General features: G+C 45.4%; 1 protein-coding gene and 1 long non-coding RNA gene across 4 annotated transcripts in view; one reads left to right on the forward strand and one right to left on the reverse strand.

The window, feature by feature from the left end:
* The window catches only part of ATP10B (ATPase phospholipid transporting 10B (putative)), a 234,197-nt gene that overhangs the window by 205,259 nt on the left and 3,870 nt on the right, over positions 1 to 25,068 (forward strand). For both annotated transcript variants that reach the window (XM_036224184.1, XM_016167062.2), the window contains 9 exons: positions 94 to 220; positions 3,088 to 3,272; positions 4,820 to 5,141; positions 7,984 to 8,060; positions 9,322 to 9,447; positions 13,316 to 13,516; positions 15,351 to 15,431; positions 16,690 to 16,794; positions 23,330 to 23,517. In XM_036224184.1, the coding sequence (XP_036080077.1) occupies positions 94 to 220; positions 3,088 to 3,272; positions 4,820 to 5,141; positions 7,984 to 8,060; positions 9,322 to 9,447; positions 13,316 to 13,516; positions 15,351 to 15,431; positions 16,690 to 16,794; positions 23,330 to 23,517 (1,412 nt within the window). The remainder of the gene's footprint in view (positions 1 to 93; positions 221 to 3,087; positions 3,273 to 4,819; positions 5,142 to 7,983; positions 8,061 to 9,321; positions 9,448 to 13,315; positions 13,517 to 15,350; positions 15,432 to 16,689; positions 16,795 to 23,329; positions 23,518 to 25,068) is intronic.
* LOC107521898 overlaps positions 13,386 to 25,068 on the reverse strand; it is a 46,107-nt gene continuing 34,424 nt past the window's right edge. For both annotated transcript variants that reach the window (XR_001599674.2, XR_001599675.2), the window contains exons 3-4: positions 13,662 to 13,986; positions 13,386 to 13,489 (exon numbers count right to left, since the gene is read on the reverse strand). This is a non-coding gene — a long non-coding RNA (uncharacterized LOC107521898). The remainder of the gene's footprint in view (positions 13,490 to 13,661; positions 13,987 to 25,068) is intronic.

Here is a 25,068-nt window from a genome sequence, read left to right on the forward strand (position 1 = left end):
TAGCGAAGCCCAGGCAGCCCGTAGAATGCCCAGCATGCGGGGAGGGGGAGGGATTCACCCAGGGCTGCGACTGAGCCCGTGCCTGCCCCGCAGGTCATGAGTGAGGAGGACTTCCAGCGATGGGCCAGCTTCCGGCGTGAGGCCGAGGCATCCCTCGAGAACCGAGATGAACTTCTGATGGAGACGGCACAATGTCTGGAGAACCAGCTCACCTTACTCGGTAGGTAAATACAAGTTCTCATTAAACGAAAAATAGGACTACCGCAAGCCGGAAAGGGACTTCTTGGCCCTGATTCTGACACCGCTGCGATGGCCTCATTCGGAGCCTTCCCCGGGGTGCCCCGGCGCTCGGCACCACGGGCTGTGTCCATGTCCGACCGGGCTCTGTGCTCAGCTCCCTGGGGGTGCCCAGGGGCCCCCTGCGCTCCCTCCTCTCCACTCAGTCAAATGTTGATTGAGCATCTACTATGTGCCCAGTAGCCAACGCGGCATTGGAGCTACAATAGGGAAAAAAGAGCCCCAAGCCCTGTCCCATCCTCCCCGCCCCCCACCGCCCCCGAGGTTCAGAGTCTAGCAAGGGAACGTGATGATGAAATGAATAACCAACAGGGTGTGACGCGGGCCAGGCTGGGAGATGTCCTGGGTGGGATGGAAACATAAAGTGGAAAGTGCCAGCGTCGCCTTGGGCCAAGGAGGGTGCAGGAAGCCGGAACCGAAGGGGGGGGTGGGGAGCTGCTCGGGCCAAGGGAGGCGTGTTCCGGGTGGCGGGAAGGGCCCAGCGAAGGCCCGGAGGTGAGAAGGCTGGGCCGGCTGGTAGGGCAGAGGTTATAAAGGGCCATGTAAATCACACGCCGCGAGTTCGGAGGGGAAGGGAGTGAAAGCCAGGACGGTGTTGTGTGGTGCTCGGGCTGGTGTCGGAGGGAGGTCACACTGATACGCTGGGGGAAAGGTGAGGCGCACGGGGACCCGTTAGGAGGCAGTGTTGTATTTCCGTTGGAGGAGGAGTACTGTCGAGGGCGAAGCGGGGAGGCTTTGCCGATCAGGATTAATCCCCTCTCAGCTCGGGAGCAAGATCTGGGAAAGGCTGTGCGGGAACAGCACGCTCACACTGGCCACGTGGCAGAAGCTTTCCTTCATCCTGGAGGGCAGTGCTGACCTGGGGACAGGGCCCACAGCTGGGCCCTGTCAGGACCTTGCCATGTGCCCAGGGACACCCCCACCCCCACCCCCACACCGCTCTGAGCCTCAGCTTCTCTGGATAAAACACACTCCTCCAGGCTGCGCAGCGGGTGGGGTACAAGGGTAAAGACCCAGCGTGGCTCTAAAAAGAAAGAAGCGTCTTTGTGCGCAAAGGTGGCAGCAAGGTCTGGAAAGACGGGCGGCTTGCCGGGGGCGGGAGCCTTCCTCCCAGGTCCTCCAGCTTCTGTCTCCTGCGTTGACTGCAGGGGCCTTTGCCTGCTGCCCCACGAGGCCCCCTTGAAAGCTGGCCGCCAGAACTCATTTTAACAGGAACCAGAGGATAGCGAGGCCAGACCGCTCTGTTTACTTGCCACTCCAGGCCACCATAATGTCATCCCATTAGCGCAATGATCCCCTGCTTGCCCCCCCCCCGAGGTTTATTTTGTTTTGGGGGAGCACTCTGGTCTCAGTAAGAAGTGCTGCTGCTCAGCTGGTCCTGCAAGAAAGAGAAGGTGCTTGTCAGGACCTGTCAGCTTCCTTGGCTGGGAAAGGTTTTCACAGCCTTCCTGTTTCATTTTCTCTTTCACACAAATAAATGTGTTTTTCCTCCTCTCCTCTTCAGTCTGCCTCTCTGTAATATAAATCAGCTTCAGAGTCTCACCTTCCAGGCTCACGCTTGGAGAGGAAGATGAGGCTCAAGCGACTGTCCTTCCTTAGGTCCCTTGCCCTCACGTTTGGCCCTCACACACACAGCAGTTCGAGACAGCAGGTGGCTTCCCTTCCTCAGAGAGGCCTGGGGAGGAGAAGACTGGGGTTGGGAAGAGATTTCACCCTGCCACCAAGAAACTGCCGTGCCGTTTCGAAGCCGCCTTGCACTCACGCTCAGTCCTGCGATGTACAATGATCTTTTCACTGTGCATCCAGCATAACTGCTTTGCCAACCTATTGTCACTTGGAATTATTAAAAGAAATGAAATGCTTTTCTCCTGCCCAGAGTGAAATGGGTAGCCATTCATCTGTGGTCTGAAATGAATCTCAATTTAAAGGCTGGTTTATTTTTGCTTAATCACCCAGCAGCTATATGATATTTGGGTATCTATTCATCAGGGCTGGTGCAAAGCTTGAGATGATTCAAAAATTATGGAAACTGAGCGTTTAATTCTCTCCAAGAACATTTTCAAAAACCTGAGTCTCTATTAATTCTGCTGTGAGTCGCTGCAAAGACTTCAGTCTCTCCCCGTCTCTCCGCTCCCCCTGCCTCTCCGCTGTCGGCTCTCCTGCTCGGCCTCCAACTTGTGGTCCTGAATTCACCCTGCTTCCTCCAAACTCCAATCCGTTCCCTAGAATAATCTTCTTAAAACTCAAAACCGATCCTGTTGCTCTCCAACTCAAGTCCCTTTAACAGCCAGCCTTCCTGGCTACCAAATAATCCCCAGTCCCCTGCTGCCCTCCCCAGGCTCGGCAGGATCAGCACCCCATCCCCCTTCCTGGCTTCATCTGCCGCCCCGGACTCGGCCTCCCTTTCTGTGTCCTCTCTTAACTCTGATCCCTCAGCCTTTACACGTGCTCATCTCTCTGCCTGTAATTAATTCTCTTCCTTCTCTACCTCTTGGTTTTATCTTCTAAATCTAAGCTTAAATGGCGCTTCTTCAGCAAGGCCTTCCCTGACCTTCCAGATGAAGTTCGGGTCTCCCGATATGTGCTCACCTCTGCTCTCCTCATATAGCTCAGTTATAGACCCTTATTCACCAGGCCATAGAGCTCCAAGAGGGTAGGGGCCAGCTCTATTTCACTGTTGTGTCCTGGGTGCTTTGCACAGCCTACAACGTGGAAGATGCTTCATAATTATTGCCTGGCTGGATAGGGCTGTGGGGCGAACGTGATCTCTGGTGTCTCCGATCGCTCCAGGAGCCACGGGGATCGAAGACCGGCTGCAGGAAGGAGTTCCAGACACAGTCGCTGCTCTGCGGGAAGCTGGGATCCAGCTCTGGGTGTTGACCGGAGATAAGCAGGAGACAGCAGTGAACATCGCCTATTCCTGCAGACTGCTGGATCAGACGGACACTGTCTACTCCATCAACACAGAAAGTCAGGTGAGGCCAACGAAGGGCCCCGAAGGCCAAGTGCAGAGCAGCCCCTAGGCCGAGAGGAGAACAGGCTCATGGGCAGGATTTGGGTACACGGGGAAATGCCCCTACCCCAAAATCTTAAGAGCCCAGAGGGTCCTGGAAGTCATCCAGCCCAATATCCTCTGCCTCATCCCCACACGTGGTTGACCAGTGTATTTCTATTATGTCTAGCAGTATGTATTAGAAAATTTTGCCTCTCCCAAATTCTACCCATGGCCTAGTCTCCCTGTTCCACAGATGAGGGAACAAGACCGCTGAGGTGAATCGCCTGTCCAGGGTCACCCTGGGAGTTTCTAAAAGCCTGAGTCTAGAACGCGGTACCCTGCAGGCCCGTGCCACCTTCATGATGCCATACCGTTTGCTCACAGAACCTCAGCTGTTCATTTATCATCCATGGAAAACACCCCAATTAAATTGAAATTATTCTAAGCATTCACAGAAGCTTCTAGATCAATGGTCCCCACACCTATCACTTCAGAGCAGTCTTCAAGATTTTGGCCAAAATCTACATATTACCTGTACTATTTTTTATTTAATGATTTCATTTAAATTGACTCACTTCGAACATTTTAAAATTTATTGTTAGAAGAAACTTTTGGCAAACAGTAAAGGAAAATCGTCATCCCGTGCCAGGGATAAAAGAGCACGGCTAAGTAAAGACCATGTGAGCGAAACAATGCTGTCAAAACTGGTAATGCAGTTGAATGCTAAAACCTTTGTCTGTTTAAAAGTGCCGTTTGCACCAGGTAAAGAGCATTAAGGATATATTTAAAACCCAAATCTGACTTTGTATTTGATACAATCCAAAGTAATGGAGGAGAACTGATAAGAAGAAATTACGTTTTCACTGGTTCAAGGTACACATCAGAAAAAAATAAGATGTTTCTTTCAACCGATAAGACACTCACATTCATAGTCAGTTTTAGCCACTATGATGACAAACACATTCATAGCAACAGATAAACACATGGTTAATGTATTTTTTTCAACTAAGAAGCCACAGTTTAAATCGTGATGATCTGCCTCCGCTACTAAGTCGATGACCTTGGGCAAGTTCCTAAAGATTTCACTGTGTTAGTTTCCTCATCTCTAAACTAAAGCCAGTGCCGCCCGCCCTCTGCCCACCACACGGTGATGCTCTGAGGAACAGAGAGACCAAAATGCTGTAGGGAGCATCGCCCCAGCATGACATGCTGCCATTCCTCCCCGTCAGGTTGGTATCATTATCTTATGCCATCCCGTATCGGTCCTCATCTTGCTGAGCTGTTTCCACTCCCATTCCCAAGCAGTCGCTTCTATTTTGGCCATGAATTTGGTTCCAAACTAATACTGCTTTGATGCCGTTTGAAATATTGCAGAGAGATATGAAAGCTGGAGGATAATTCCTAGTTAAGTAACCTCAATGGTGCTAGAGTCCTGGAACTATTTTACTAAAGGGTAAAGTGAGATTTGCAACCTGTGTTTCCGACGCTGCTCACTCATACCAAATTCATCATTCTGACTCATTACAGGAAACCTGTGCATCCATCCTCAACTGCGCACTGGAAGAGGTAAAGCAATTTTATGGCCCACGGGAGCCAGACTGCAAGTTCTTCGGGTTCGGCCCACCTTCTGAGACACCTCCCCACGCCTCAAGAGCTACAGTTCCAGGAGTTGGATTGGTCATCGACGGGAAGACTCTGAATGCCATTCTCCAGGGAAAGCTGGAGGAGAAATTTCTGGAGTTAACTCAGTACTGCCGGTCCGTCCTATGCTGCCGCTCCACCCCGCTCCAGAAGAGCATGATCGTCAAGCTGGTGCGAGACAAGCTGAGAGTCATGACCCTCGCCATAGGTACCCGTCATGCTGACATGTGGGTGGCAGTTTGGCAAGAGGCCTGGACTGGAGGTGGGGTGGGGGCGGGGGTGTGGACGAGCATCAAAGTCAAGATGTTTGGCAAGGCCGGTCTGAAAAGAGGCCTGGCCTGGAGGCGGGGGGAGGGGAAGGAGCCGGCATCAAAGTCAAGATGCTTAGGCTGAGGGTCATGGTCACAGAGGGAAAGAGTTCAAAGTGACCATCGGGTCGTGGCAGTCAGGAGACAAAACAGGGGCTGAGCAGAGTGGGAGAGCGAATCCATTTCCGGGATCAGCAGGTGAGCTAAGGAAATATCAGGCTTGGATGGAGGGCAAAGCCAAGAGGGACCTCTAATTCAGAACATCCATGCGGCTCACTAATATACACTCAGGCCAACCCAGTTCTGGAGTGTAGACCATTTCCCCTTCAATACTTGACACATGGCACAATAATACTATGTACCTCAGGTGTTTGTGGATTTGATATTCTGCTGAGTAGTAAGAGCTGGCGGGGAGATTTTAAAAGCTGGGCTGGTCCCATATTTAATTTTGTATGTCCATTACTAAATACAAAGCCCAGCACAAAGCGTACACTCAGCTAACTGCTGGCTTGTTGGTCGATGAAGAATTCCTCATACGACACTAAACTTTAATTGTGGTTGAGGCCGAGAAATGAACACTGTACTTACTTCAAATCTCCCAGGAAAACCAACCCCGGTTTACAAGAATCTTCACGATCTGATCTCCACACCCCCGCCCCCCGGAGCCATCTTCCTCTCCCCAACACTCAGCACTCCGTGTTCCAACCAAATGAAACCGCTTCTCATTCTCCATGAGCCTGTCCTCCCTCCCTCCCTCCCTCCCTCCCTCCCTCCCTCTCTCTCTCTCTCTCTCTCTCTCTCACTCTCTCTCTCTCCCAAGCCTTTGCATAAGCTTTTTCCTCTTTAAAAAAAAAAAAACCCTCCTCTGATCCCACCTAGCCTTCCTTGTCCCTGGGAGCTCCTGCAGTACACAGCCCTCATAACTCCAAAACACTGCTATGCTTCCTACGGTGGCCTGCTCAGCAGACCATGAGTTGTTTGTGTAGAGGGACGATGTCAGACTTATTCACCATTCCATCCCATGCCCAGCACACACCATTCTTACAGATGGTTCCGGGTTCTCTTCCTCCTAATCAGACATGGGAAGAGATTGTCTTTCCTGGAATTCCACATTTTTTTTTCCCTCCTGATCTTTGTGTAAAAGCAGTTAAAAAAAAGAAAAAAGGGAGTGGGCAGAAAGAATACAGGGAGCAGAGCATTAGCAACTACATTCGGATTTTATTCCCCTGAATTGTCCTCTTCAAAACTTTAGACACACAGTGCAACAGCCCAGGCTTCATTTCTCGGGGTAAGAGATGATCTTCACTCCCATACCAGCAGGGCAGGAAACAACATGATTATACACATCTATTCCCACTAGTTTGCTAACAGGTTAAAAGGTGAGTTTGTTCTGCTATGGGGAAGATTATAAAGTTATGCATTGCTCTCTTATCAAGAAAAAAAATTATAATAAGAATAATGGTTACTTACAATAACAAAATTTTTTAAATAGATAAATTTCGTTGCCAAATAATGACAGTAAGAGACTACCCCAATTCCACAGTTTCTGTGATGTCTAATATAAATTTAACTGCAGATTATTATAAGAATTTTCTGGAAAAAGAGGTGGGATTAGGAGACGAAGGCAATACAGTCAATAAGCCACAGTCCACAGGCTGAATCCAGCCCACTGCGTGTTTTTATAGGGACACTAAGGATTATTTTTAAATTTCTAAATGTAAGGACAGTTGTTCAGTTTTAATTCTTGGCCCACAAAGCCTAACATATTTACTATTTGGCCCTTTACAGAAAAATTTGCCGAATTCTAGTCTGAAAGAAAAGCATTAGGAAGAGCTGGGCTTCTGGGAAAGGCCTTGTGGTATAGAGCCGTGCTGTCCAAAATGGTTGCCATCTGGCTATCTGTAGCTATTTAAGTTTAAAATTAAAAACAAATAGAATTTCACCAGCCACATTTCAATAGTCCCATGTGGCTAGTGGTTTCCATATTGGACAGTAAAGACATAGGACATTTTTGTCATTACAGAAAAACCTGTTTGATAGTGCTGGCCCTAACCTTCTATTTCCTGATTTAGTTCATTGAACAGTAACTCAGTGTGACTAAATGTGCCTCTACCAAAAAATTAGTCAATCCCATTTCTCTATACTCAGAAACAAAACTGAATGTCGTTCCTGTCCTTGGACACCACTGACAATTTCTGATGATTTAGCTGTCCAAACCACTCAGCTGTTTTGACACGGTTAGTATTTTATGGTGTACTGAGCTGGGGAAAGTACACCAGCCTTGCAATCAAAGATCTTAGTTCCCAGTTCCCATTTTCCTGGGTTCCTTCACTGGGCAGAATACTCTTACTGAGTTCCCAGGTTGCTCAGATTCTCCGTTTGCTCCACGGTGAAGTCCATTGTTACATCTGTGAAGGCTTTTTGTGTAAAATGTAAGCCACTGCTCAAGTCGCACTTAACCATTACACTCCCAATAACTAACATTCTGCCTAGAAAAAGGACACAATAAATATCTGTCAAATGATCAAGAAAAGTTAGGTCTTCTTATCCAAAGAAGAAAAGACATCTCTCAAGCCAGATACTGTAGGAGTTGACTTTTCCTGCAGGACTGTTCAGAGCGATGTTAAAAGGATTCAGTTAGGTACAAATGGGACACTTTAGAACCATGGTACAAACCCCTTCTCAGTGTCCCACAGCAGCTGGACCAGGGATAAAGACACCTCACGGCCTCTCTTCTTTCAGGCGACGGAGCAAACGACGTAAGCATGATTCAAGCTGCCGACGTCGGGATAGGCATCTCGGGACAGGAGGGCATGCAGGTACTGTCTGACCCTCTCGGTTGTTCTTGCTTCCTCCTCACTTTCCTTGACCCTAACTGGAGAGTTCAGGCATTCCTCAAAGCGTTGGGAGAACCTCTCCCTGAGAGGTTTGCAGAATTATCATCTGAACATCAGGGGCTTCTACGCCTTTACATAACCTCCATCACCACCTCCGTACTGCCCAGTCCTGCAGAACACAGAGGGAGGTCAAAGGGCACTTGGCTTCTCACAGACAGCTGGTGATGCCCGTGTTCTAAAGCCGTTCAGGGAAGGCTAAGCCTTCAGCTGACCCCACGCTTTCCTCCCGGGAACCTCACCCGCAGCCAAAGTTGCAACTCCCTCCATGAACAGTGGCAGGTACGAGAACATCTGACAACATTTTCAGTTGCCATGTTAGTCCTGATGGTTCGGCTGCTATAAATTACTTGGTACACTTTAATAGTGTAAAGGATGTAGTCCAAATCTGGCTTGGAAGAAGCATGTAACTGGCTGCTAATGCTTCCTATTAAAACAGGCCTCAAGCTGTGGTTTTGAACCATTTACGACTGTTCCCACCACCAGTGCAGACATTAGTCACTGCCTAAATTTGTTGGCCGAAAGAACAGTTACCTTTTGAGGGTCTAGCTTATGAACTCTATTAGGCACTCTACAGGTATTGTTCCAATTTTAACAATCACCACAACCCTGTGCGTTAGGAATGATTATTCTGGGTTTTTTTTTCAGATGAGGAAACTGAGGCCAAGAGAGGTTAAACAGCCTGACCAACATATATACCATGATTTATAACCAGGCTTGTCCAAACCTCATACTCTTAGAAGAGGGCTAGGAACGGGGTCTTGTTCTGAATAATCCCAAGGGCAGAAGACACCTTTGGTCTGAGAGTGGAGCAAATGGCCTGCTCGGGAAGTGGCTGGGCGTGGGCCGAGGCTTGAGGACTACTTGCGCGGGAGGCCCTGCCCTCCGGTTCCCGAGCATGGGGCCCGACAGACTGGGCCACAGTAAATGTCTCTTGGATAAATGAAAGGAAACGGGCCCAACTAGACCACTGGTCCCTTCTGGCCTGCCCTTGTTGGAGTCTCATGAGGTTTGGGTTTTCCAGAGGAGAGGAAGGGGAGTCAGAGTCCAAGGAGGCCCCCGAGGGCACCGCGTAATGACAGAGGGTCTTTCGGACCCACCCACGTGCGGACCGCCCTTGAGGGAGCCCCTGGCACCCTGGTACTAGGGCGGGGACTGACGCCGAGGTCTCTGTTCGCCCTCTCAGGCCGTCATGTCCAGCGACTTTGCCATCTCCCGCTTCAGTCACCTCAAGAAGCTGCTGCTCGTGCACGGCCACTGGTGCTACTCGCGGCTGGCCCGGATGGTGGTGTACTACTTCTACAAGAACGTGGTGAGTAGCCCACGGTGACCTCCCACCTGGGAGTCTTTGCCGGGGACCAGCTCTTTCCGCAGCGATGGGCAAAGGGTCTCAGCGTGACAATGCGTTGTGCCGGCCTGGGGTTGGAAGCCCGATAGTGCCCCTCGCGAGCTGGGACAATGCACTTCTCTGGGCTTCAAGTTCTTCTTCGATGAAACGGGGCTGATGCTACCTATTTGGTGCAGTTACTGTGAGGACGTAACGTATGCAAAGTACTGAGCACATAAGGAGGCGGCATGAGTAGCTACAGACGTGGACTCTGGAGCCGCACGTTCGGTTCGTGTCCAGGCTCCGTGTCCGGTAAGGTGCAGGGCCATTAAGTTTTGCCTTCTGTAAAATGGGGCTGGCGATAGTACCTTTCTCGTGTATTTACCATGAACAGTAAATGAACGCTCGTTACGTAAAGCGATTGGCACGTAATTACCCCACAGTTAGCCATCGTTGCTGCTGCTGCTGTTACTTAGAGGGGCTCCATAAACGAGGTTTATTTTCTCACTGCAGAGAAGGATTTGAAGAACTAGTGTGACATTTCTCTTAGCTTTCCTCCCCAGACCGAGCCACCCAAACGCAAGAGCCCTGCCCCACCCCTTGGGAAAGTAAAGATTTAAGACAGAGTCTTTGGCTTTCCCCTGAGACCCTCCATGTCACTTCCCAGCAGGGAGTTCACAGGTATCAGGACACTGAATATCGAAACAAAAATGTTTAGAGCGAGGAGATCCCTTGGGTTTCAGTCTTGCCTGCCTCCAGCATGCCATAGGAACCGGAAAGAGCTGCTTACCTCTTTGAGCCTCAGTTTTATCATCAGTAATATGAGGAGACTGTGACTCTGTCCCTACAAGTATTATCCAGTCCAGTGGCTTTAGTGCCGGAGTCCTGGAACGCACGTAGCACTGTACAAACAATCATGGGAAGATACGATTGTTTCTCCTAAAAAGTACATTCATTCCTGTCTGGTTGCTAACGGTGCGGATGAGGCACATGCCAGCTGAGGCATGAAAGCTGTCGAAGGCTCTTGCTTTTTGAAAGCCCCTCATTAGCGGCTGTAGGGAGAAGTCAGAGCACTGGACTAAGGCAAGAAGGGCCTGAGTTTGTCATTATCTAGTTCGAGGGCCTTTGAATAATCCCCCAAATCTCCAAATAGAACCCATTTCTATTTGCATAAGGAAAGAGGAAAGATTAAGACCAGGGCGATGGAAGAAAAACACATTGGCCAAATAGCAGAGCAAAATTTTAATTTTTTTCTCCTCTTGCTCCATTCTCTGTACTGCTGGGAAAGTTCACCCTCGCTCAGGAGTGAGTATTTTTACACGGCGTTTAACGTAAATATATACACACACACACACATATATATAAACAGCATGGCCAAAAATTAGTGGTAATATTTCAGGAAACTCACTCTGAGCGTGAGAGTGTTTACTTAGAATTAAAAATGCCCCCATTCGATTTTTTTTTTTTTTGGCTTCCAAAAGAATCGTTCTTTTGAATAAGCACAGCCTCCTCTCCGCATTGAATTTGTGAAATAGAAAAGGAAACGTTGCAGCCAGACATGCTCTCAGAGCTCAAATGATATTTATTTCCAGCCCGATGCTGTGCTCGAAACTGCGATCGTGACACCGCCTTATCTCCCCATTGCAATTAGAGGGCGGAGAACTATGACTTCCACATCCGACACCAATTTCGGAGGGGATTAAAACCCTGCCTGCTCTGAAATGCGCACAATGAATTAATTACTGCACTGTAGCTTCTCGGGAGGAAAAGCAGGCGCCCAGTCTCGGCGCTGCCGCCACCAGACCAGGTCCAGTGCTCTCTGCACAAGGTGCTCAGACTCCAGCCGGGCAGAGGAAGTGGCCGTCAGCAAGGTCCTAGCAGGGCCTCGGAGGACAAAAACACTCTTTAATGTCAAAACTCCGGCATGAGTGTCACGGGGCTAGAACAACTAAGTGACTCAGTGACAACACAAAGGCAAGAGGGAAGCTGTAGAGGAAACATAAGGCCGTGGATCAGGAACCGTAGAGAGGAGAGTTAATTGCACCAGGACCTGGGGATAAGATGTTAAGTATTAAATGTCTGCTTCAAACAAGCAGAGCAGTTCTCCAGGAATAAATAAATAAACAAACACTCTCTCAGATCTAAACTCAAAGAACAATTTGTCAAGCAAACCTTAGAAAAAGGCCACGTAGAAATCTTCAGGAACTTGTTTTCCATGGCATTTTTGTAGGAAATGAAAATTAACTTCCAGGGGGTCGCCATTTTTTTCTAACAACTCTTAATAAAAACGTTAAATTGTAATTCAGTAAGGACAGCTCTGTGGGAACCTGAGCCAAAGATACTGAAGCTCACAGTGTTGTATGGCTCTGACCGGGGCTTAGTTGGAGCCCTTCGGTACTGCTGGTGTGTGTGGTGCAGGGCAAGGAGCTTAATGCTCGCTCTGGGACACACGCTTCCCCCGAGCTTTCCACGCCGCCCCTGTTTTCTGTACTGTTTCCTTGGTACTCAGTACTGCTTGGTACCAAGTTACCAACAGTAACATCCACCACCATTTACAGAGAACCCACTATGTACCAGCCCCCGTGCTGAGAACTTTGCATACGTGCGTAATCGTGAGAGTTAAGTACAGTGGTTACCTAGGGGAGCTCAGAGCATGTGCTAGAGCCAGGCTGGGCTCAAATCCCAGCCCCACTCTGCCACTTAATAGCAATATGTCCTTAAGCAATTTACTTAAGCTCTTTGTCTCAGTCTCCTCATCTGTAAAATAGAGACACCGCCTAACTCACGGGGTTATTGTGTGCATATGAGTTAATATGTGTGAGGTGCTTAGAACAGTGCCCTGTACACAGTAAATGCCTCATTTGTTCAGATTAAACTAGATGATGGCAATGACGAAATGCTGAGAGCAGGTGCTAACAGCCGTGTGGGGTGGGGACAGATCTCCTTCAGAGCCAGGAAACTTCCCCCTGGCCATCTGGGCAGAAAAACCAAGGGATGGAGCTCTTTGGCTGGAAGAAGCTCAGTCAGCATAGTGATGGCAATGTTATTCCAAAGTTGAGACCGAGAAGGCTTGAGGGTGGTCAAAGAGAAAAAGGTTTGGAAACTCAGGTGCTGGTTGTACCACTTTCTAGCTCTGACCTTGGGCGAGGAGTAACTGAACACCTTAGAGGCTAGATTCCGCATCTGGAGTAAAGCCGGTAACATTATCATCAAGCTATATTAATATTGATATAATATAGTAGTATATTAATCTTACAAGATTGGGACAAATTATACATATTGCCCATATTGTATACTATATACCAATATGCTATAATATTACATACCGGGCACAAATAGAAGCTCAAACAATTATTGGTGTTACTATTAACATGTTTTTATTAGTAATAGTAGTATTAATAATACAGAGCCTCTTCAAAATAATGGAGTTAGAGAGAGAATTCTAGCTTGAACACAAACCTGCCTCAGCCACACAGAGTGGAGAAGATCTAGGCCTAGCTCCAGGACCAGCACAACGTGGTAGACAATAACAGTGACCCAGCCCTTCGGGGGCAGGAGGCCCAAGGTCACACAGCTAGTAAGTGACACAACTAGGGATTCGAAACCAGTCCTCTCTGCCTCTGAGAGCTGTGCTTGTAGCCACCCCAGTGGTGCCCTGACTGTCCCAGGGTCCTGAAGCGGGTCAGTCGGGACGGCATCAGGATCCACGTTCTCTGCAGTCCTCGCTCACATGTCACAACTGAGGACACTGAAGCTCCAAGTCAGTGTCGTGCCTTGTCAGAGGCTTCAGGCAGCAGTTGACGACCAGCTGCCCGCAGGTCCTCACTCACACGGCCACGCTCTCTGCCCGCAGTGCTACGTCAACCTGCTCTTCTGGTACCAGTTCCTCTGCGGCTTCTCGGGCTCCACCATGATCGATTACTGGCAGATGATATTCTTCAATCTCTTCTTCACCTCCTTGCCTCCTCTCGTCTTCGGAGTCCTCGACAAGGACGTCTCTGCGGAAACACTCCTGGCATTGCCTGCCCTGTACAAGAGCGGCCAGGACTCCGAGGTAAGGGGCTACGGCAGGCAGAGGGAGATGGCCCGGGCTTCTCCCTGACCTCCCCGCCACTAATCCCCACCCCAGAGACGTCAGAGGCAGAGCGCTGGGCTGGGGGCCAGAAGCCCAGTGTTCCAGGCACCATTCCGCCACTTACCTCCCATGTGACAAGAAACTTTGGTCCCCGTTCGTGGCCTGTTTCTCGTTTGCTGTTGAGGATGACAACCAGTGAGTATTTTGCTTTCTAGTGAGTTCTTAGTTATATCGCCCGTCAATATGGGGACGGCCCCGGCTGAACCCAGACGGTAGGACAGAGCAACCCCCAGGATTTCAGGCAGAGGAGACGTGGCGATGCCACATGCACGTCCTGGGCCCTTCCGACTGTCGTCTTCCCACGGGCGTGCTGGCTGGATAATGTCCTTGAGTATCTGACATGGAACGCAGCTAATGTCACAAAAGCATAAACTGTAGTTTCACTTCTCCTAGGGAAAAGCACAGAATGAGGAGGTTTGTCCCAAAAGCCATTGAGCTCTTAGCAACCTGTGATCCTGGTCTATGAGATCCTTTCAAGAGCCATTTAGAAACCTTAGAATCTCTAATATTACCAAGATTTGTCTCTGACTTTTTTCAGTTAGCATAATACCCTTTAGGTTCAACCATATTGTCTCAAATGGCAATATTTCATTTTTTTAGCTGGGTAATATTCCATTGTATGTATGTATCACCTTCCATTTGCCTATTAATAGATACCTAGGTTGCTTTCATATCTTAGCTATTGTAAACAGCGCTGCAATGACATCGGGGTACAAAGGTCTTTTTGAATTAGTGTTTTGGATTTCTTTGGATATATACTCAAGAGTGGAATTGCTGGGTCATATGGTAGTTGTTTTTTGAGGAAACTCCACACTGTTTTCCATAGCAGCTGCACCGATTACAATCCCACCAACAGTGTACAGTGGTTCCCTTTTCTCTACATCCTTGTCAACACTTGTTTGTTGGTTTATTGATGATAACCATTCTGACAGGTGTGAGATGCCAGCTCACTGTGGTTTTAGTTGGCATTTCCCTTAGGATTAGTGACCTTGAGTTTCTTTTCTTATGTCTGTTGGCCTTCTCGATGTTCTCTTGAGAGAAAGGTCTAATCAGGTCCTCTGCCCATTTCTGAATCAGATTGTTGAAGGTTTTTTGGTATTAAGTTATGTGTGTTCATAGCTAAGATATGAAAGCAACCTAGGTGTCTATAAATGTTTACTATTAATCCCTTCTTGGATGTACTGCAAATATCTTCTCCCATTCAGTAGGTTGTCTTTCGTTTTATTGATGGTTTCCTTCACTGTGCAAAATGTTTTAGTATGCTGGCCCATTTATTTGTTTTGTTTCCCTTGCTCGGAGTAGATATAGCCAAACAGATGTTGCTATGTTCTTCTAGGAGTTTTAGGATTTTGGGTCTAACATTTAAGTGTTTATTCCATTTTTAATTTTGATAACAAGTTTATGTAATAATTAAGACATATGCTTACAAGGTACTAAACACAATCACATTTAGACTTTTCGAAACCCAGAGAAATTGTTGGTGTTTTTACTCAGTTTTCGTGGAAGAAGAACCCATTCTCAAAGCAGTTTAGTGACTTTCACAGGTTCACACAGTTAGTGGAAGAGCTGGAACTTGAACTGAGGTCTGTCACCCCCAGGTCCATGCTCTTAATCACTCCACTCTGTGGCCTCTAAGACAAAAGGCGCTGTAAGTGCCATGTTGTCAGCCCCAACACCACATAAAGTTGCTTGCAAAGAACAGTGTTAACTCTTGATTTGGGCGGTGGTAATGTTGGTGCATTCTTTCCTGCAGTGTTATAACCCGTTGACTTTCTGGATTTCCATGGCGGATGCGTTCTACCAGAGCCTCATCTGTTTCTTCATCCCTTACCTGGTAAGTCATATAGTTCCATTCTAGCTCTGCAAATCACAAAGTAGAATTGGTTCTGTTTATATGATATCCTAGTCTAGTAGTCACTTTCCAGACACTTTAGAGGCTCCAAACAGGTGGCCTGTGAACTACATCCAACCCAAGGTATCTAAAAAGTCAGAACTCTTTATCTGTTTTACTTTCTGCCAGCTTTTGAAAGCTCGAAAGCTATCATTACACTGGACCACTTTTACCTCATGGCAGAAACCCAGAGCTGACTCACAGACTCTTTAGATGGAGCCCATAGCCTCCATGGCCTTCTTCACTCACTGTTTCCTCCTTGAGTACTGAAGATATTCACATTTATAATCCATGATTTATATCTGTGCTTCCAAGGTAAAGCAGCAAGTTCTGATAATAAGGAATATTACGATATCTAACATAAAAGCAAGAATGCAGATAGCAAAGCTACCAATCCTATCTAAATCTGGTTTCCCAGTTAACAGTGAGAATTTAGATAGTGAAGGATAAATGTTTTTCTGGATAGGTAACCAGGATGTGGAGTAATTGCTACCAGGCAAACTGTAGTGTCTGCCCAGCCTCTAGCTTCATATCCTCCTGCATAGCTATGCAATGAGCGGTTGAGGACATTTTGTGCTTTCTTTGAATTGCCTGGCTTACAGTACCCTCCCTTGCCAGGCTTTTGCTTGTCTTTCCTGCTGAATCTTTTGCTCCTATGTGTCCTCAACAGATCTACCACGTTGCACCCTCAGTTCGGCCTTTCGCCGGACTGCCTTTTCCCCCTCCAAGAGATTAGCTCCTCTTATTACAGTCTCAGCTGACATAGCCCCTCTTCTGTCCTCCCAGCATACCTTGTACTTGCCTCCATTAGGACACTTACCCCCTTTAAGTTGTACTACATTTGCCCCGCCAGGTAAACTGTAAACTCCTTGAAAGTGGACACACAAGTATCTGTCGCAATTGGCATCGTGCCTGGTGGGTGCTCAGTTCATTTATTCCTTCATGCATTTCAAATGTTCTTGTATGCCCATCATGGCTCCCTGTGAAATGCGCTACCAAATTACCTCGCCCTGTCAGCTCCTCATCTCATCTGCTCTGTGCGTCGTTTCCACACTGGTGGCAGCGGGACAGCTTCTCCCCACTGCTCCCTGCCCACTCCCTGGACACTTGCCTTCAGGGATGCTTTCTAATCGCCGTGTCCAAGCCGAGGCCGGGAGTCCACGGGCTTGTCTGACGGTGCCTGTTTGTCCTTCCCCTGCAGACCTACAAGGACTCCGACATCGACGTCTTCACCTTCGGGACACCCATCAACACCATCTCCCTCGCCACTATCCTCTTGCACCAGGCCATGGAAATGAGGACCTGGGTGAGTGCCCTTGGCCTTAAAAGTTGTATTCCTGCTTACTGACCACATCCAAATTTCTGAGTTGTTTTATCACGATCCACTCGATAAATACATACTGAGCTCTTTCTTACCTGTGTCCCTCTTGGATAGGGATGAAAGTTAGTTGCAGAAGATGAAATTCCTGGCCTTAAGTTACCTATCTAGCGAGGATGAAACTAACATCCATAAAACCATGAGACAATTAATTGCAAAAATAGATTTTAGTGAAAATTCAGGGTTGTTTTGAGAGACAAGGAGAACATAAGACTATTCATGCTGTGTTAGGGGGGTATGCTCCCCATTTCAAGATCAAGATCAGAAAACCGCCTCTATATAACCACATCTCGAGCCCAAATATCACATTTTCATATCTAAAAAGGTAATACCAACTTTCTCATTAAGTTCTTCTAACAGTTAATTATAAAAACAAATTATATGCCAGTACCTATCTACATGATTTTAATGCATTATTTAACTTCCCAGAGCCCTTTGTGTTCAATAGTTTGTTTCATTTCTATTGAGATAAAAACATATAGCCCTGTATATGTACAAGTGTACAGCATAACATATATTGCAAAGTGATGGATGTTAACTTATTGTGGTTATGATTTTGCAGTTTATATATGTGCTTTCTTATTCCCATTTTACAGATATAGAAATAGATACAGTGACATTATGAAGCTTGCCCCAAGTAGTTCAAGATAGAAAGCAAATCTGAACCCCAACAGTCTGACTTTCTTTAGATTTTAATCACTCTGCTAATAATATGAGGAAATAAGTTTCAATGGTGTGAGAAACCACATTATAGAAAGATCTGTCCTTAGCCAAATTTAAATGGCTCTTTCTGAAAACTGCCCCGAGTAGGCTCAGGGTGTTCCCCACATTCTACAGTGGCCCTGCCTCCCCATCACGAGCTAGACCAAGCCCTGACATGCTGGTCAGTGGCCTACTAGAGCCATCCGAGGGAACTTCCGGCTCATAGAGTTCCCACTTCGAAACCCCCTCCACTCCAATTCACGACAATTACAGAACAAAGTGATAAAACCAAAAAGCCAAACTTAATTAAGTACTAGATAAGTTTCAAGAACCACTAGAAGAGGCTGCAACACTATGTGGAGGGGGAGGCACTTGCCAAGCTCGAACTGCAGGCTTTCTGGGAGCCAGCACAGGAACTAGGCCGTGGCTGTGGGGAGTCTGGCTCCTGTAGGGTAAGCCCCACTTACTGTAGTGGGTCTGAGGTTTGGGATCAAGAAAACATGCTGGGAAAAAAAAAAAAAAAGCATTTGAAATTGCAGTTTTATCAGAAGCTGTGAGGAAGGGAACTAAGCCAAGCTAAGAAAACATTCAGGACTCTTAAAATTGAGATGTTGTCCCTGAAATTAAAAATGTAATTTGTGGGAGCCACTCTAGATTGAACACTTGGCAAAGAGCAAAGTACTAAATTAGAAGGTAGGATCAGGAATTCACCCAGAATGCCACACAAAATCTGAAAAAGGAATTTAGAGGAATAGTAAGTTGAATGAGTGGCCTCAGCGCCCTCATAATAAGCCTCAGAAAGAAGAAAAATGAGAGCATTGTTGAGAAGCAATATTGGAGATAATCATTAAAAGTAAAAATCAGAATTAATCTGGATACAGCACCTGGGTATAGCAGACAGAGACAAATGTAAGATCTATGGGCAAATTACTTGGAACAACAGGAGCCTGAAAACAATGGAGCAATTATCTTCAAAGACCCGAGGGAAATAACAAACAGCTACGCTATCACTTAAGAGTAGGGCAAAATAAATGACATTTTCGCATAAACACGCTGAGGTTTACCCCGTCTATGGACCCTCACTAAAAGGAGACGTGCAATGGTGCAAGAATATAAAAGCTGCGGCTGTTAAGAACCAACACGTGTGAGGAAAACATGTGTGTGAAGAAAGTACAGCATGGCCCCAGATAGGACTGGTGTGTTCCGTTCCTGTTCAGTGGGGAATTAACTTATACTCAAGCTTTCATCATGAATAGGAGAAGAGAAATACATGTAACCATTTTTTTCCCATAAAAATCCATATTCATTTAGTATCTTAAAACCTTAAGGTTAACCATAAAAGAATGGAAAGAAAAAAAGAAATTAGGAAACTATCCATTCTTGTAAGATGTGGAGAAGATGAAAGGTAAGAAGAAAATGATGGCACACGAAAAATACAAGATATTCTAAATAAATCCAAATATGTCAGTGTCTATAAGTGTAAATGATTTAATTCACCTATGAAAAGCAAAAGTTATAAGATTTTTTTGTACCCAGCAATTGTAAAGAGAAATAATAGACGAATTCATAATCACAGTATGAGATTTTTATAGAAGCTTTAAATTATCACACTTAATCTAATATAGTTAGATCTAATTATGAAATCCTGCTCCAAATAAACACACATCTATTCAGCCACACACACTACTTACCAATCATTTAAAAGACCAAATTCTGACTCAGAAAGGAATTTGAAAGAATCAGTATCTTCTTCAAGACCATGTTCCCTGACAACATTTAGATTTGAAACAAGCAATAAAAAGCCAAACCAAACATGCTAGAAATTTTCAAAACGTACTTTTAAATAACTCACAACGTCAAGAGTAAATCACAATGGAAATTACACTTGTTGCTGAATGACTATAACACTACATATACATAATTTGTGAGATATGAGAAATCAACTCGAGGTGCTTAAAAATGACCATGGTAAATCTAAAAGAAAATCAGAAAAAAGATCAAGGAAACAATGAAAAGAATTAATATGACCAAAATTGAGCTCCTCAAAAACTTTAGTAAAACTAACATCTGGCAAAACCAATCCAAGAAATGACACAGACTACAAATGATACCAGGAATGAAAAAAGCTAATTATAATTAATTTTTAAAAATTTTTAAATGTAAACCGAGTTGATCATTTCTTTAAATGTAAAATTTAACCAAACATGGTTAAGACTATTCAGCAAACCTGAAAAAGCCGATCACCATTAAAGAAACTGAACAAGTAATCCTGTCCCCAATCTCTCACACCAGTTTTTTCACAGATTAGAAAAACAGGAAAGATAAGCAATTTTTTTTCATGGTTAGAACACTCCTGGTACACCAAAATCAGCATGGACATTTTAAGAAGAGCTATTATAGACCAATCTCTATAGACAACCTAAGTGAACATAGAAGTAAAAATTCTGAATTAATTGGCAGAGTGACTAAGCGCTGTGTTAAAGACAAGCCCAACCAAGGAACTTCCGTACCCTGTTAGTGGACGGTAACTGATATCACCACTCTGGGGAGCAATCTGAAACTAGCTAGAGGAGTTCAAGTGCTTATATGATGCAGTTCCACTTCTAAGCATGCACCCTGGAAATAGTCTCGCATGTGTGTACAAGAGTGTTTATTATACCATTGTCTTTAATAGCAAAAAAAAAAAAAAAAAAAATGGAACCTAAATGTTTATCATCAGGAAAATAAAATGTGGCATATTTATACCATAAGACAGTTAAAATGTATAGAGTTATATCTATCAACATAGATAAAACCGCAAAGCATGTCTAGTTTAAAAAGAAGATACCTGTACATGATAAAGTGTAAAAGCATCCATAAACATGGCTACATAAACGTGTATGCATAAAATACGCATACAAATGATGAACACTGAATTTATGTCCAAGATTAAAGAGAAAGCATTTATAAGGGATACATGGCTACTTTGTTTCTATAAGACTTAATCCTTTAAAAAAAATCTGAGGCAAATACTACATAAAGTTAAAATTAATAAAGCTGGATGTTGGGTAGATGAGGTTCATTATCTGTATGCTTGAAATATTTCACAACAACTTACATTTTTAAAAAACTAGTCCAGGATATTTCCCAAGAGGAACTCTGCCCTCCATGATCCTCTTAACCATTAGATATTCTTTTAACCTTTCAAAATGTCCTTCAAAATATAATCAGGCCTTGATTGGATAGTAAATAGGTGATGACGCTAAAAAAGACTATATCCTCTGATTGGTGGCTCAGCCCATTTTCTCAAAGCACTGAGTCCATCTGCTTTGAAAGAGAGAAGCTATTCCTTTCACTCACCATTCAGCATGATTAATCCACCTAAAGCATCTCTAGATTAGGTCTCCCCATAGTTTCCAGTGATTTCTCGTGCTCTTGGGAAAGGAGTCAACTACTAGAATTGTTATAAAAAATTTATTTCCTTTTTGAAAATGTCTGAAGCGTAGGGAGGAGAGTCTGTTCCTTCCCTTGGTGGAAACCTAACATGAATTTTAATAGCCGTGTCAGTTTTCATAGTCCCCACAAAAGCAATTTTTAAAAACGTAGTTAATTGCTTTCCTCTCCTGGAACAAGGGCTGGATTATTCAGATCACCTCTCCCACTGAAAACAACTAAAAATCCATTCTTTTAAAAACTCACCTCCAAAGCATAAACAAGTTGACAGGAGAGTACAATAAAAACCTATGGCAAAGAGGAACCTAGAGAAGTACGCTGAGCCAACGCCTCTGTTTCCTTGAGGCCGTTTGCAACTTTGCACAAAATGAACTTTGTTTTTGGCAGACTTGACTGAGCACGAAGTTCAGAAATCGAAACTCAGGCACCCACGGTGGGAATCTATTAAGAGACCACAATGAATTAGGATCCCCAAAGTCTAGAGCTTCAGGGGAAAGGGACGCACAGAAATGGACCTGCCTCTACGGCCTCCCTAGCAGGTGCTGCAGGTCATTCCCTGTGTCCTGAGCAGGGCAGGGACGAGTATGAAGGACAACGCAGGCTGGCCTCGTACAGATTTGCAGCCCAGGCTCATATCAGCTGTGTGCGCCAAGCTCTAGACAAAGGTATCTCACCCTAAATCTCAAATTGTCCCCACAAACTTTTCAAAGGCGATCAACATCAAGCTCTCGAGGAAACTGATTAGTGAGGACCGAAAAAAAGCAAACATAAACAAATATTTCAAGCATAGATATTATCAAATATAAGTTATAGAAAAACTACATTTATTATGTTAAAAGAAATAAAGAATAAGCTTTAAACTATCTGGAGTGGTAAACTATATAAAGCAACCCGGAAGACTGGAAAAGAGACCAAAAAAAAAAAAACATTTAGAAATAAAAAATACAACTACTACAATTTGTTTCTATGGCTGATCTAACTGCAAATTAGATACAGCTGAAGAGAATTAGTGAATTGGTCAATTTATTCAAAACGTAAAACAGGAAAAATAATGAAAATTGTAGAAGAGGCATTAAATATATAGAAAATAGAGTAGTATCTTAAAAGAGCTAACATATATGATCAGACTCAGTGACTTGAGAATTTTGCAGAAGTGATGAAATACATCAATCCAGTTTCAAAAAAGTCAGCAAAACCCAAGCAAAATAAAAAGAAATCCATATTTATCATAAGGAAACTATAGCACACTACAGACAATAAATGTCATAAAAACAGCCAGGTTTTAAGAACAGGTAAAGAACTGCTAACTTCTCATGAGCAACAACAGAAGCCATAAAACAGTGAAAACGGTACTTTAAATATGCTGAAAGAAAATAAATGCCAAGCAAGATTTCTGTATCTATCAAAAATATCTTTCAAGAATGAGAATGAAATAAAGCATCAGAGAATAAGTCACCACCAGACTCCCTCAAAAGGCAATTATAAAGGATCTGCTTAAAGCAAAAGGGAAAAAGACATCTCAGGTCGAAGGTCCCAGACACAAGGAGAAATTGAGGCATAGAGAGTGGTAAACTTTAGTGAATGTTAGTAAATTTTAATGAATATTGACCATATTAAACTATAATAATGACCTTTGTGCTTTAAAAAAACTGATGGAATTAAATATGCAGTAACAAATATGTCAGGAGGGAGGTAAACAGAGTCAAGTACTCAAAAGCCCTTGTACAATTCAGGAAGGGAAAGTAGTTAGAAACAGACTGTGGTTAAGTTAAGAACGCTTATTATCATTTACTGAGTCGTTACTGAAAGGCTAGAAATGGGATGTGTAACTTTCAAACTAGTAAAGGGGGAAATAAAATAATACAAAATAGTCGAAATGTTTAAAAGAGGACAGGAATGGGGAAAGAAAGCAGCACGAACGGGCAGACGAAATAAGATTAGACAACGGAACACTAACATGTGAACAACATGGATTCATCACACAAACGATGCTGAGGAAGGAAAAAAAATCGCAAACTACGATTCTATTCACTAACATTTAAAAAAGTCTATACAGAGAAACAGAAAGGTGGTAAAACCTAGCGAAGGGTATCTTGGAAGTTATCACCGAAGTCAAGGGCGTGAGACAGGATGTTTAGGGGTTCTTGGGGGTATGTGTGTTCAAATGCTAAGTGGTAGCGACAACATAGGGGTTTCCTTCATAATGATCCATTAAACTGCACACTTTTCGTAATTTTTTGTCTATTGCTTAAAACAAAGCCAGCCAAGCAGCGTGGCCGCACTGCCCCCCGAGCTGCACCTTCAACAGCGTTCACTTCTTTCCTTCCAGACCGTCATCCACGGGCTGGTTCTCGCAGGCAGCTTCCTGATGTACTTTGCGGTAACCCTAGTGTACAACGCCACCTGTGTCACCTGCAACAGTCCCACCAACCCCTACTGGGTGATGGAAGGCCAGCTTTCCGACCCCACTTTCTACCTCGTCTGCTTGCTCACACCGGTCGCGGCTCTTCTCCCAAGGTTTGTGCACAGGGCTGTTTTCTTCCCAGAACTACCAGCCTCCCCTTAATAAGCCATTTTCTTAACCCTAGAGGCAGGAGTCTGGCTCCTGACTGGGATCCTTGAGGTGGTTGTGTCAAAGATAGGGTGCTAGTCCCAAGTCGGCCACAGAGTAGCCAAGTCACCAAATCTGGCATGGCCTCGCCGTGACATCTATAAAATGAGAGTGATAATTCTGTGGTCCTTAATTAGCCCAAGTCTCACACTCGTGTGCCCACAGGGACAGGCAAACAACCGCAGCAAACCAGGGGAAGTACAGACATGGGAAGAAAAGACTTTCTCAGCTTCCCCCGATCACTGCCTCCAGGAAAGATCGAATTCAGCATTCCAGGGCTTCAGATTCTTCCCAGAAATGCAAATTTTGCATGAAATAGTCAGCTCCTTAATATTTCTCAAATGTGTTAACACACTAGCCAAACAAATCATTCACACTCAGACTATTTCTAACATTTTCAGCCTAAACCCTCTCTGCATTTGGCTTCTCTAGGAAAACAGCAGCGCCTTGGGTTCCCTGGAGCGCGCTCCCGACCCACGCTCTCCCGTGTAGCCCCTCATTTTGTTTTTGCCGTCACCTAGAAGTCAGGCAGAGCTGTGCTTCTAGTCCCACTTGCTCACGTGACAACTCAAGTCCCAAGAGGGACCAGACTCTGTCTCCACAAGCCCACCGCAAATCCCTGTGGGAGAGGCTTGGCCAACTCAGTGGCCAGTGTTCTATTCTCCATCCTTGCTACCTAGTCAGAGAAATTGGTGAACTTGACAATGATGTACCCACAGACAAGACTTGGCCCTGCTACATCCTCACGACCTCAATCCTGTGAATATCAAAATGCAACCACTTTATCATTATAAGCTGTATTAAAAACAGGCCATTGCAACTTTTTAATCCAAAATCAGCAGACAGTGCTTTTGTTAATAAATGTGGCAAGCTGATGAACCTAGGTTAGTCTCCATGTGCTCTTCCTCAGCCACCTCAGAACCTCGACCTCTGCTGCAGGGTTAGAGGCTGAAGATAACGAGATGCCAAACACAAATGTTGACTGAGTTCTGCATGCGCGCTGTGTGCATGGGCTCCCTGCTTGGCTGCCACTGGCCTCGACGGCCTCATCGCCCACTCCCTGCCTCGAACTTCAGGCTTCTCACCACCAAGCCTCTGTAGAGGCCCATGCCCTCTCACCTTTCACGCACAGCCTGTGCTGTTACTCCTAATAAGAACACCCTTCTCGTTACCAGACCTCCTGACCCTTTGACACTGTTTCAGGCATGACCTATTCCAAACCTTCCATGCCTTCACCTACCTTCCGAGGCTGAAACAGGTCCCTCCTCTCCCCTGTGCTCCACCACCTGGGCGTATCTCTGTCACTGCCTTGATCTCATTGTTATAAATTATGTTTGCCTTTGACTATTAACTCCTAGACAGAAAGGATCCTCCTTCTCATCCTATAACTAACACTCAGTTCTAGGGACAGTGGCTGCACGCAGAGATAAAAGGGCAATGGATGTTAAAGGAGTAGG

This window comes from Rousettus aegyptiacus, unplaced genomic scaffold, assembly GCF_014176215.1.
Source record: "Rousettus aegyptiacus isolate mRouAeg1 unplaced genomic scaffold, mRouAeg1.p scaffold_m13_p_7, whole genome shotgun sequence".
Taxonomy (NCBI): Eukaryota; Metazoa; Chordata; class Mammalia; order Chiroptera; family Pteropodidae; genus Rousettus; species Rousettus aegyptiacus.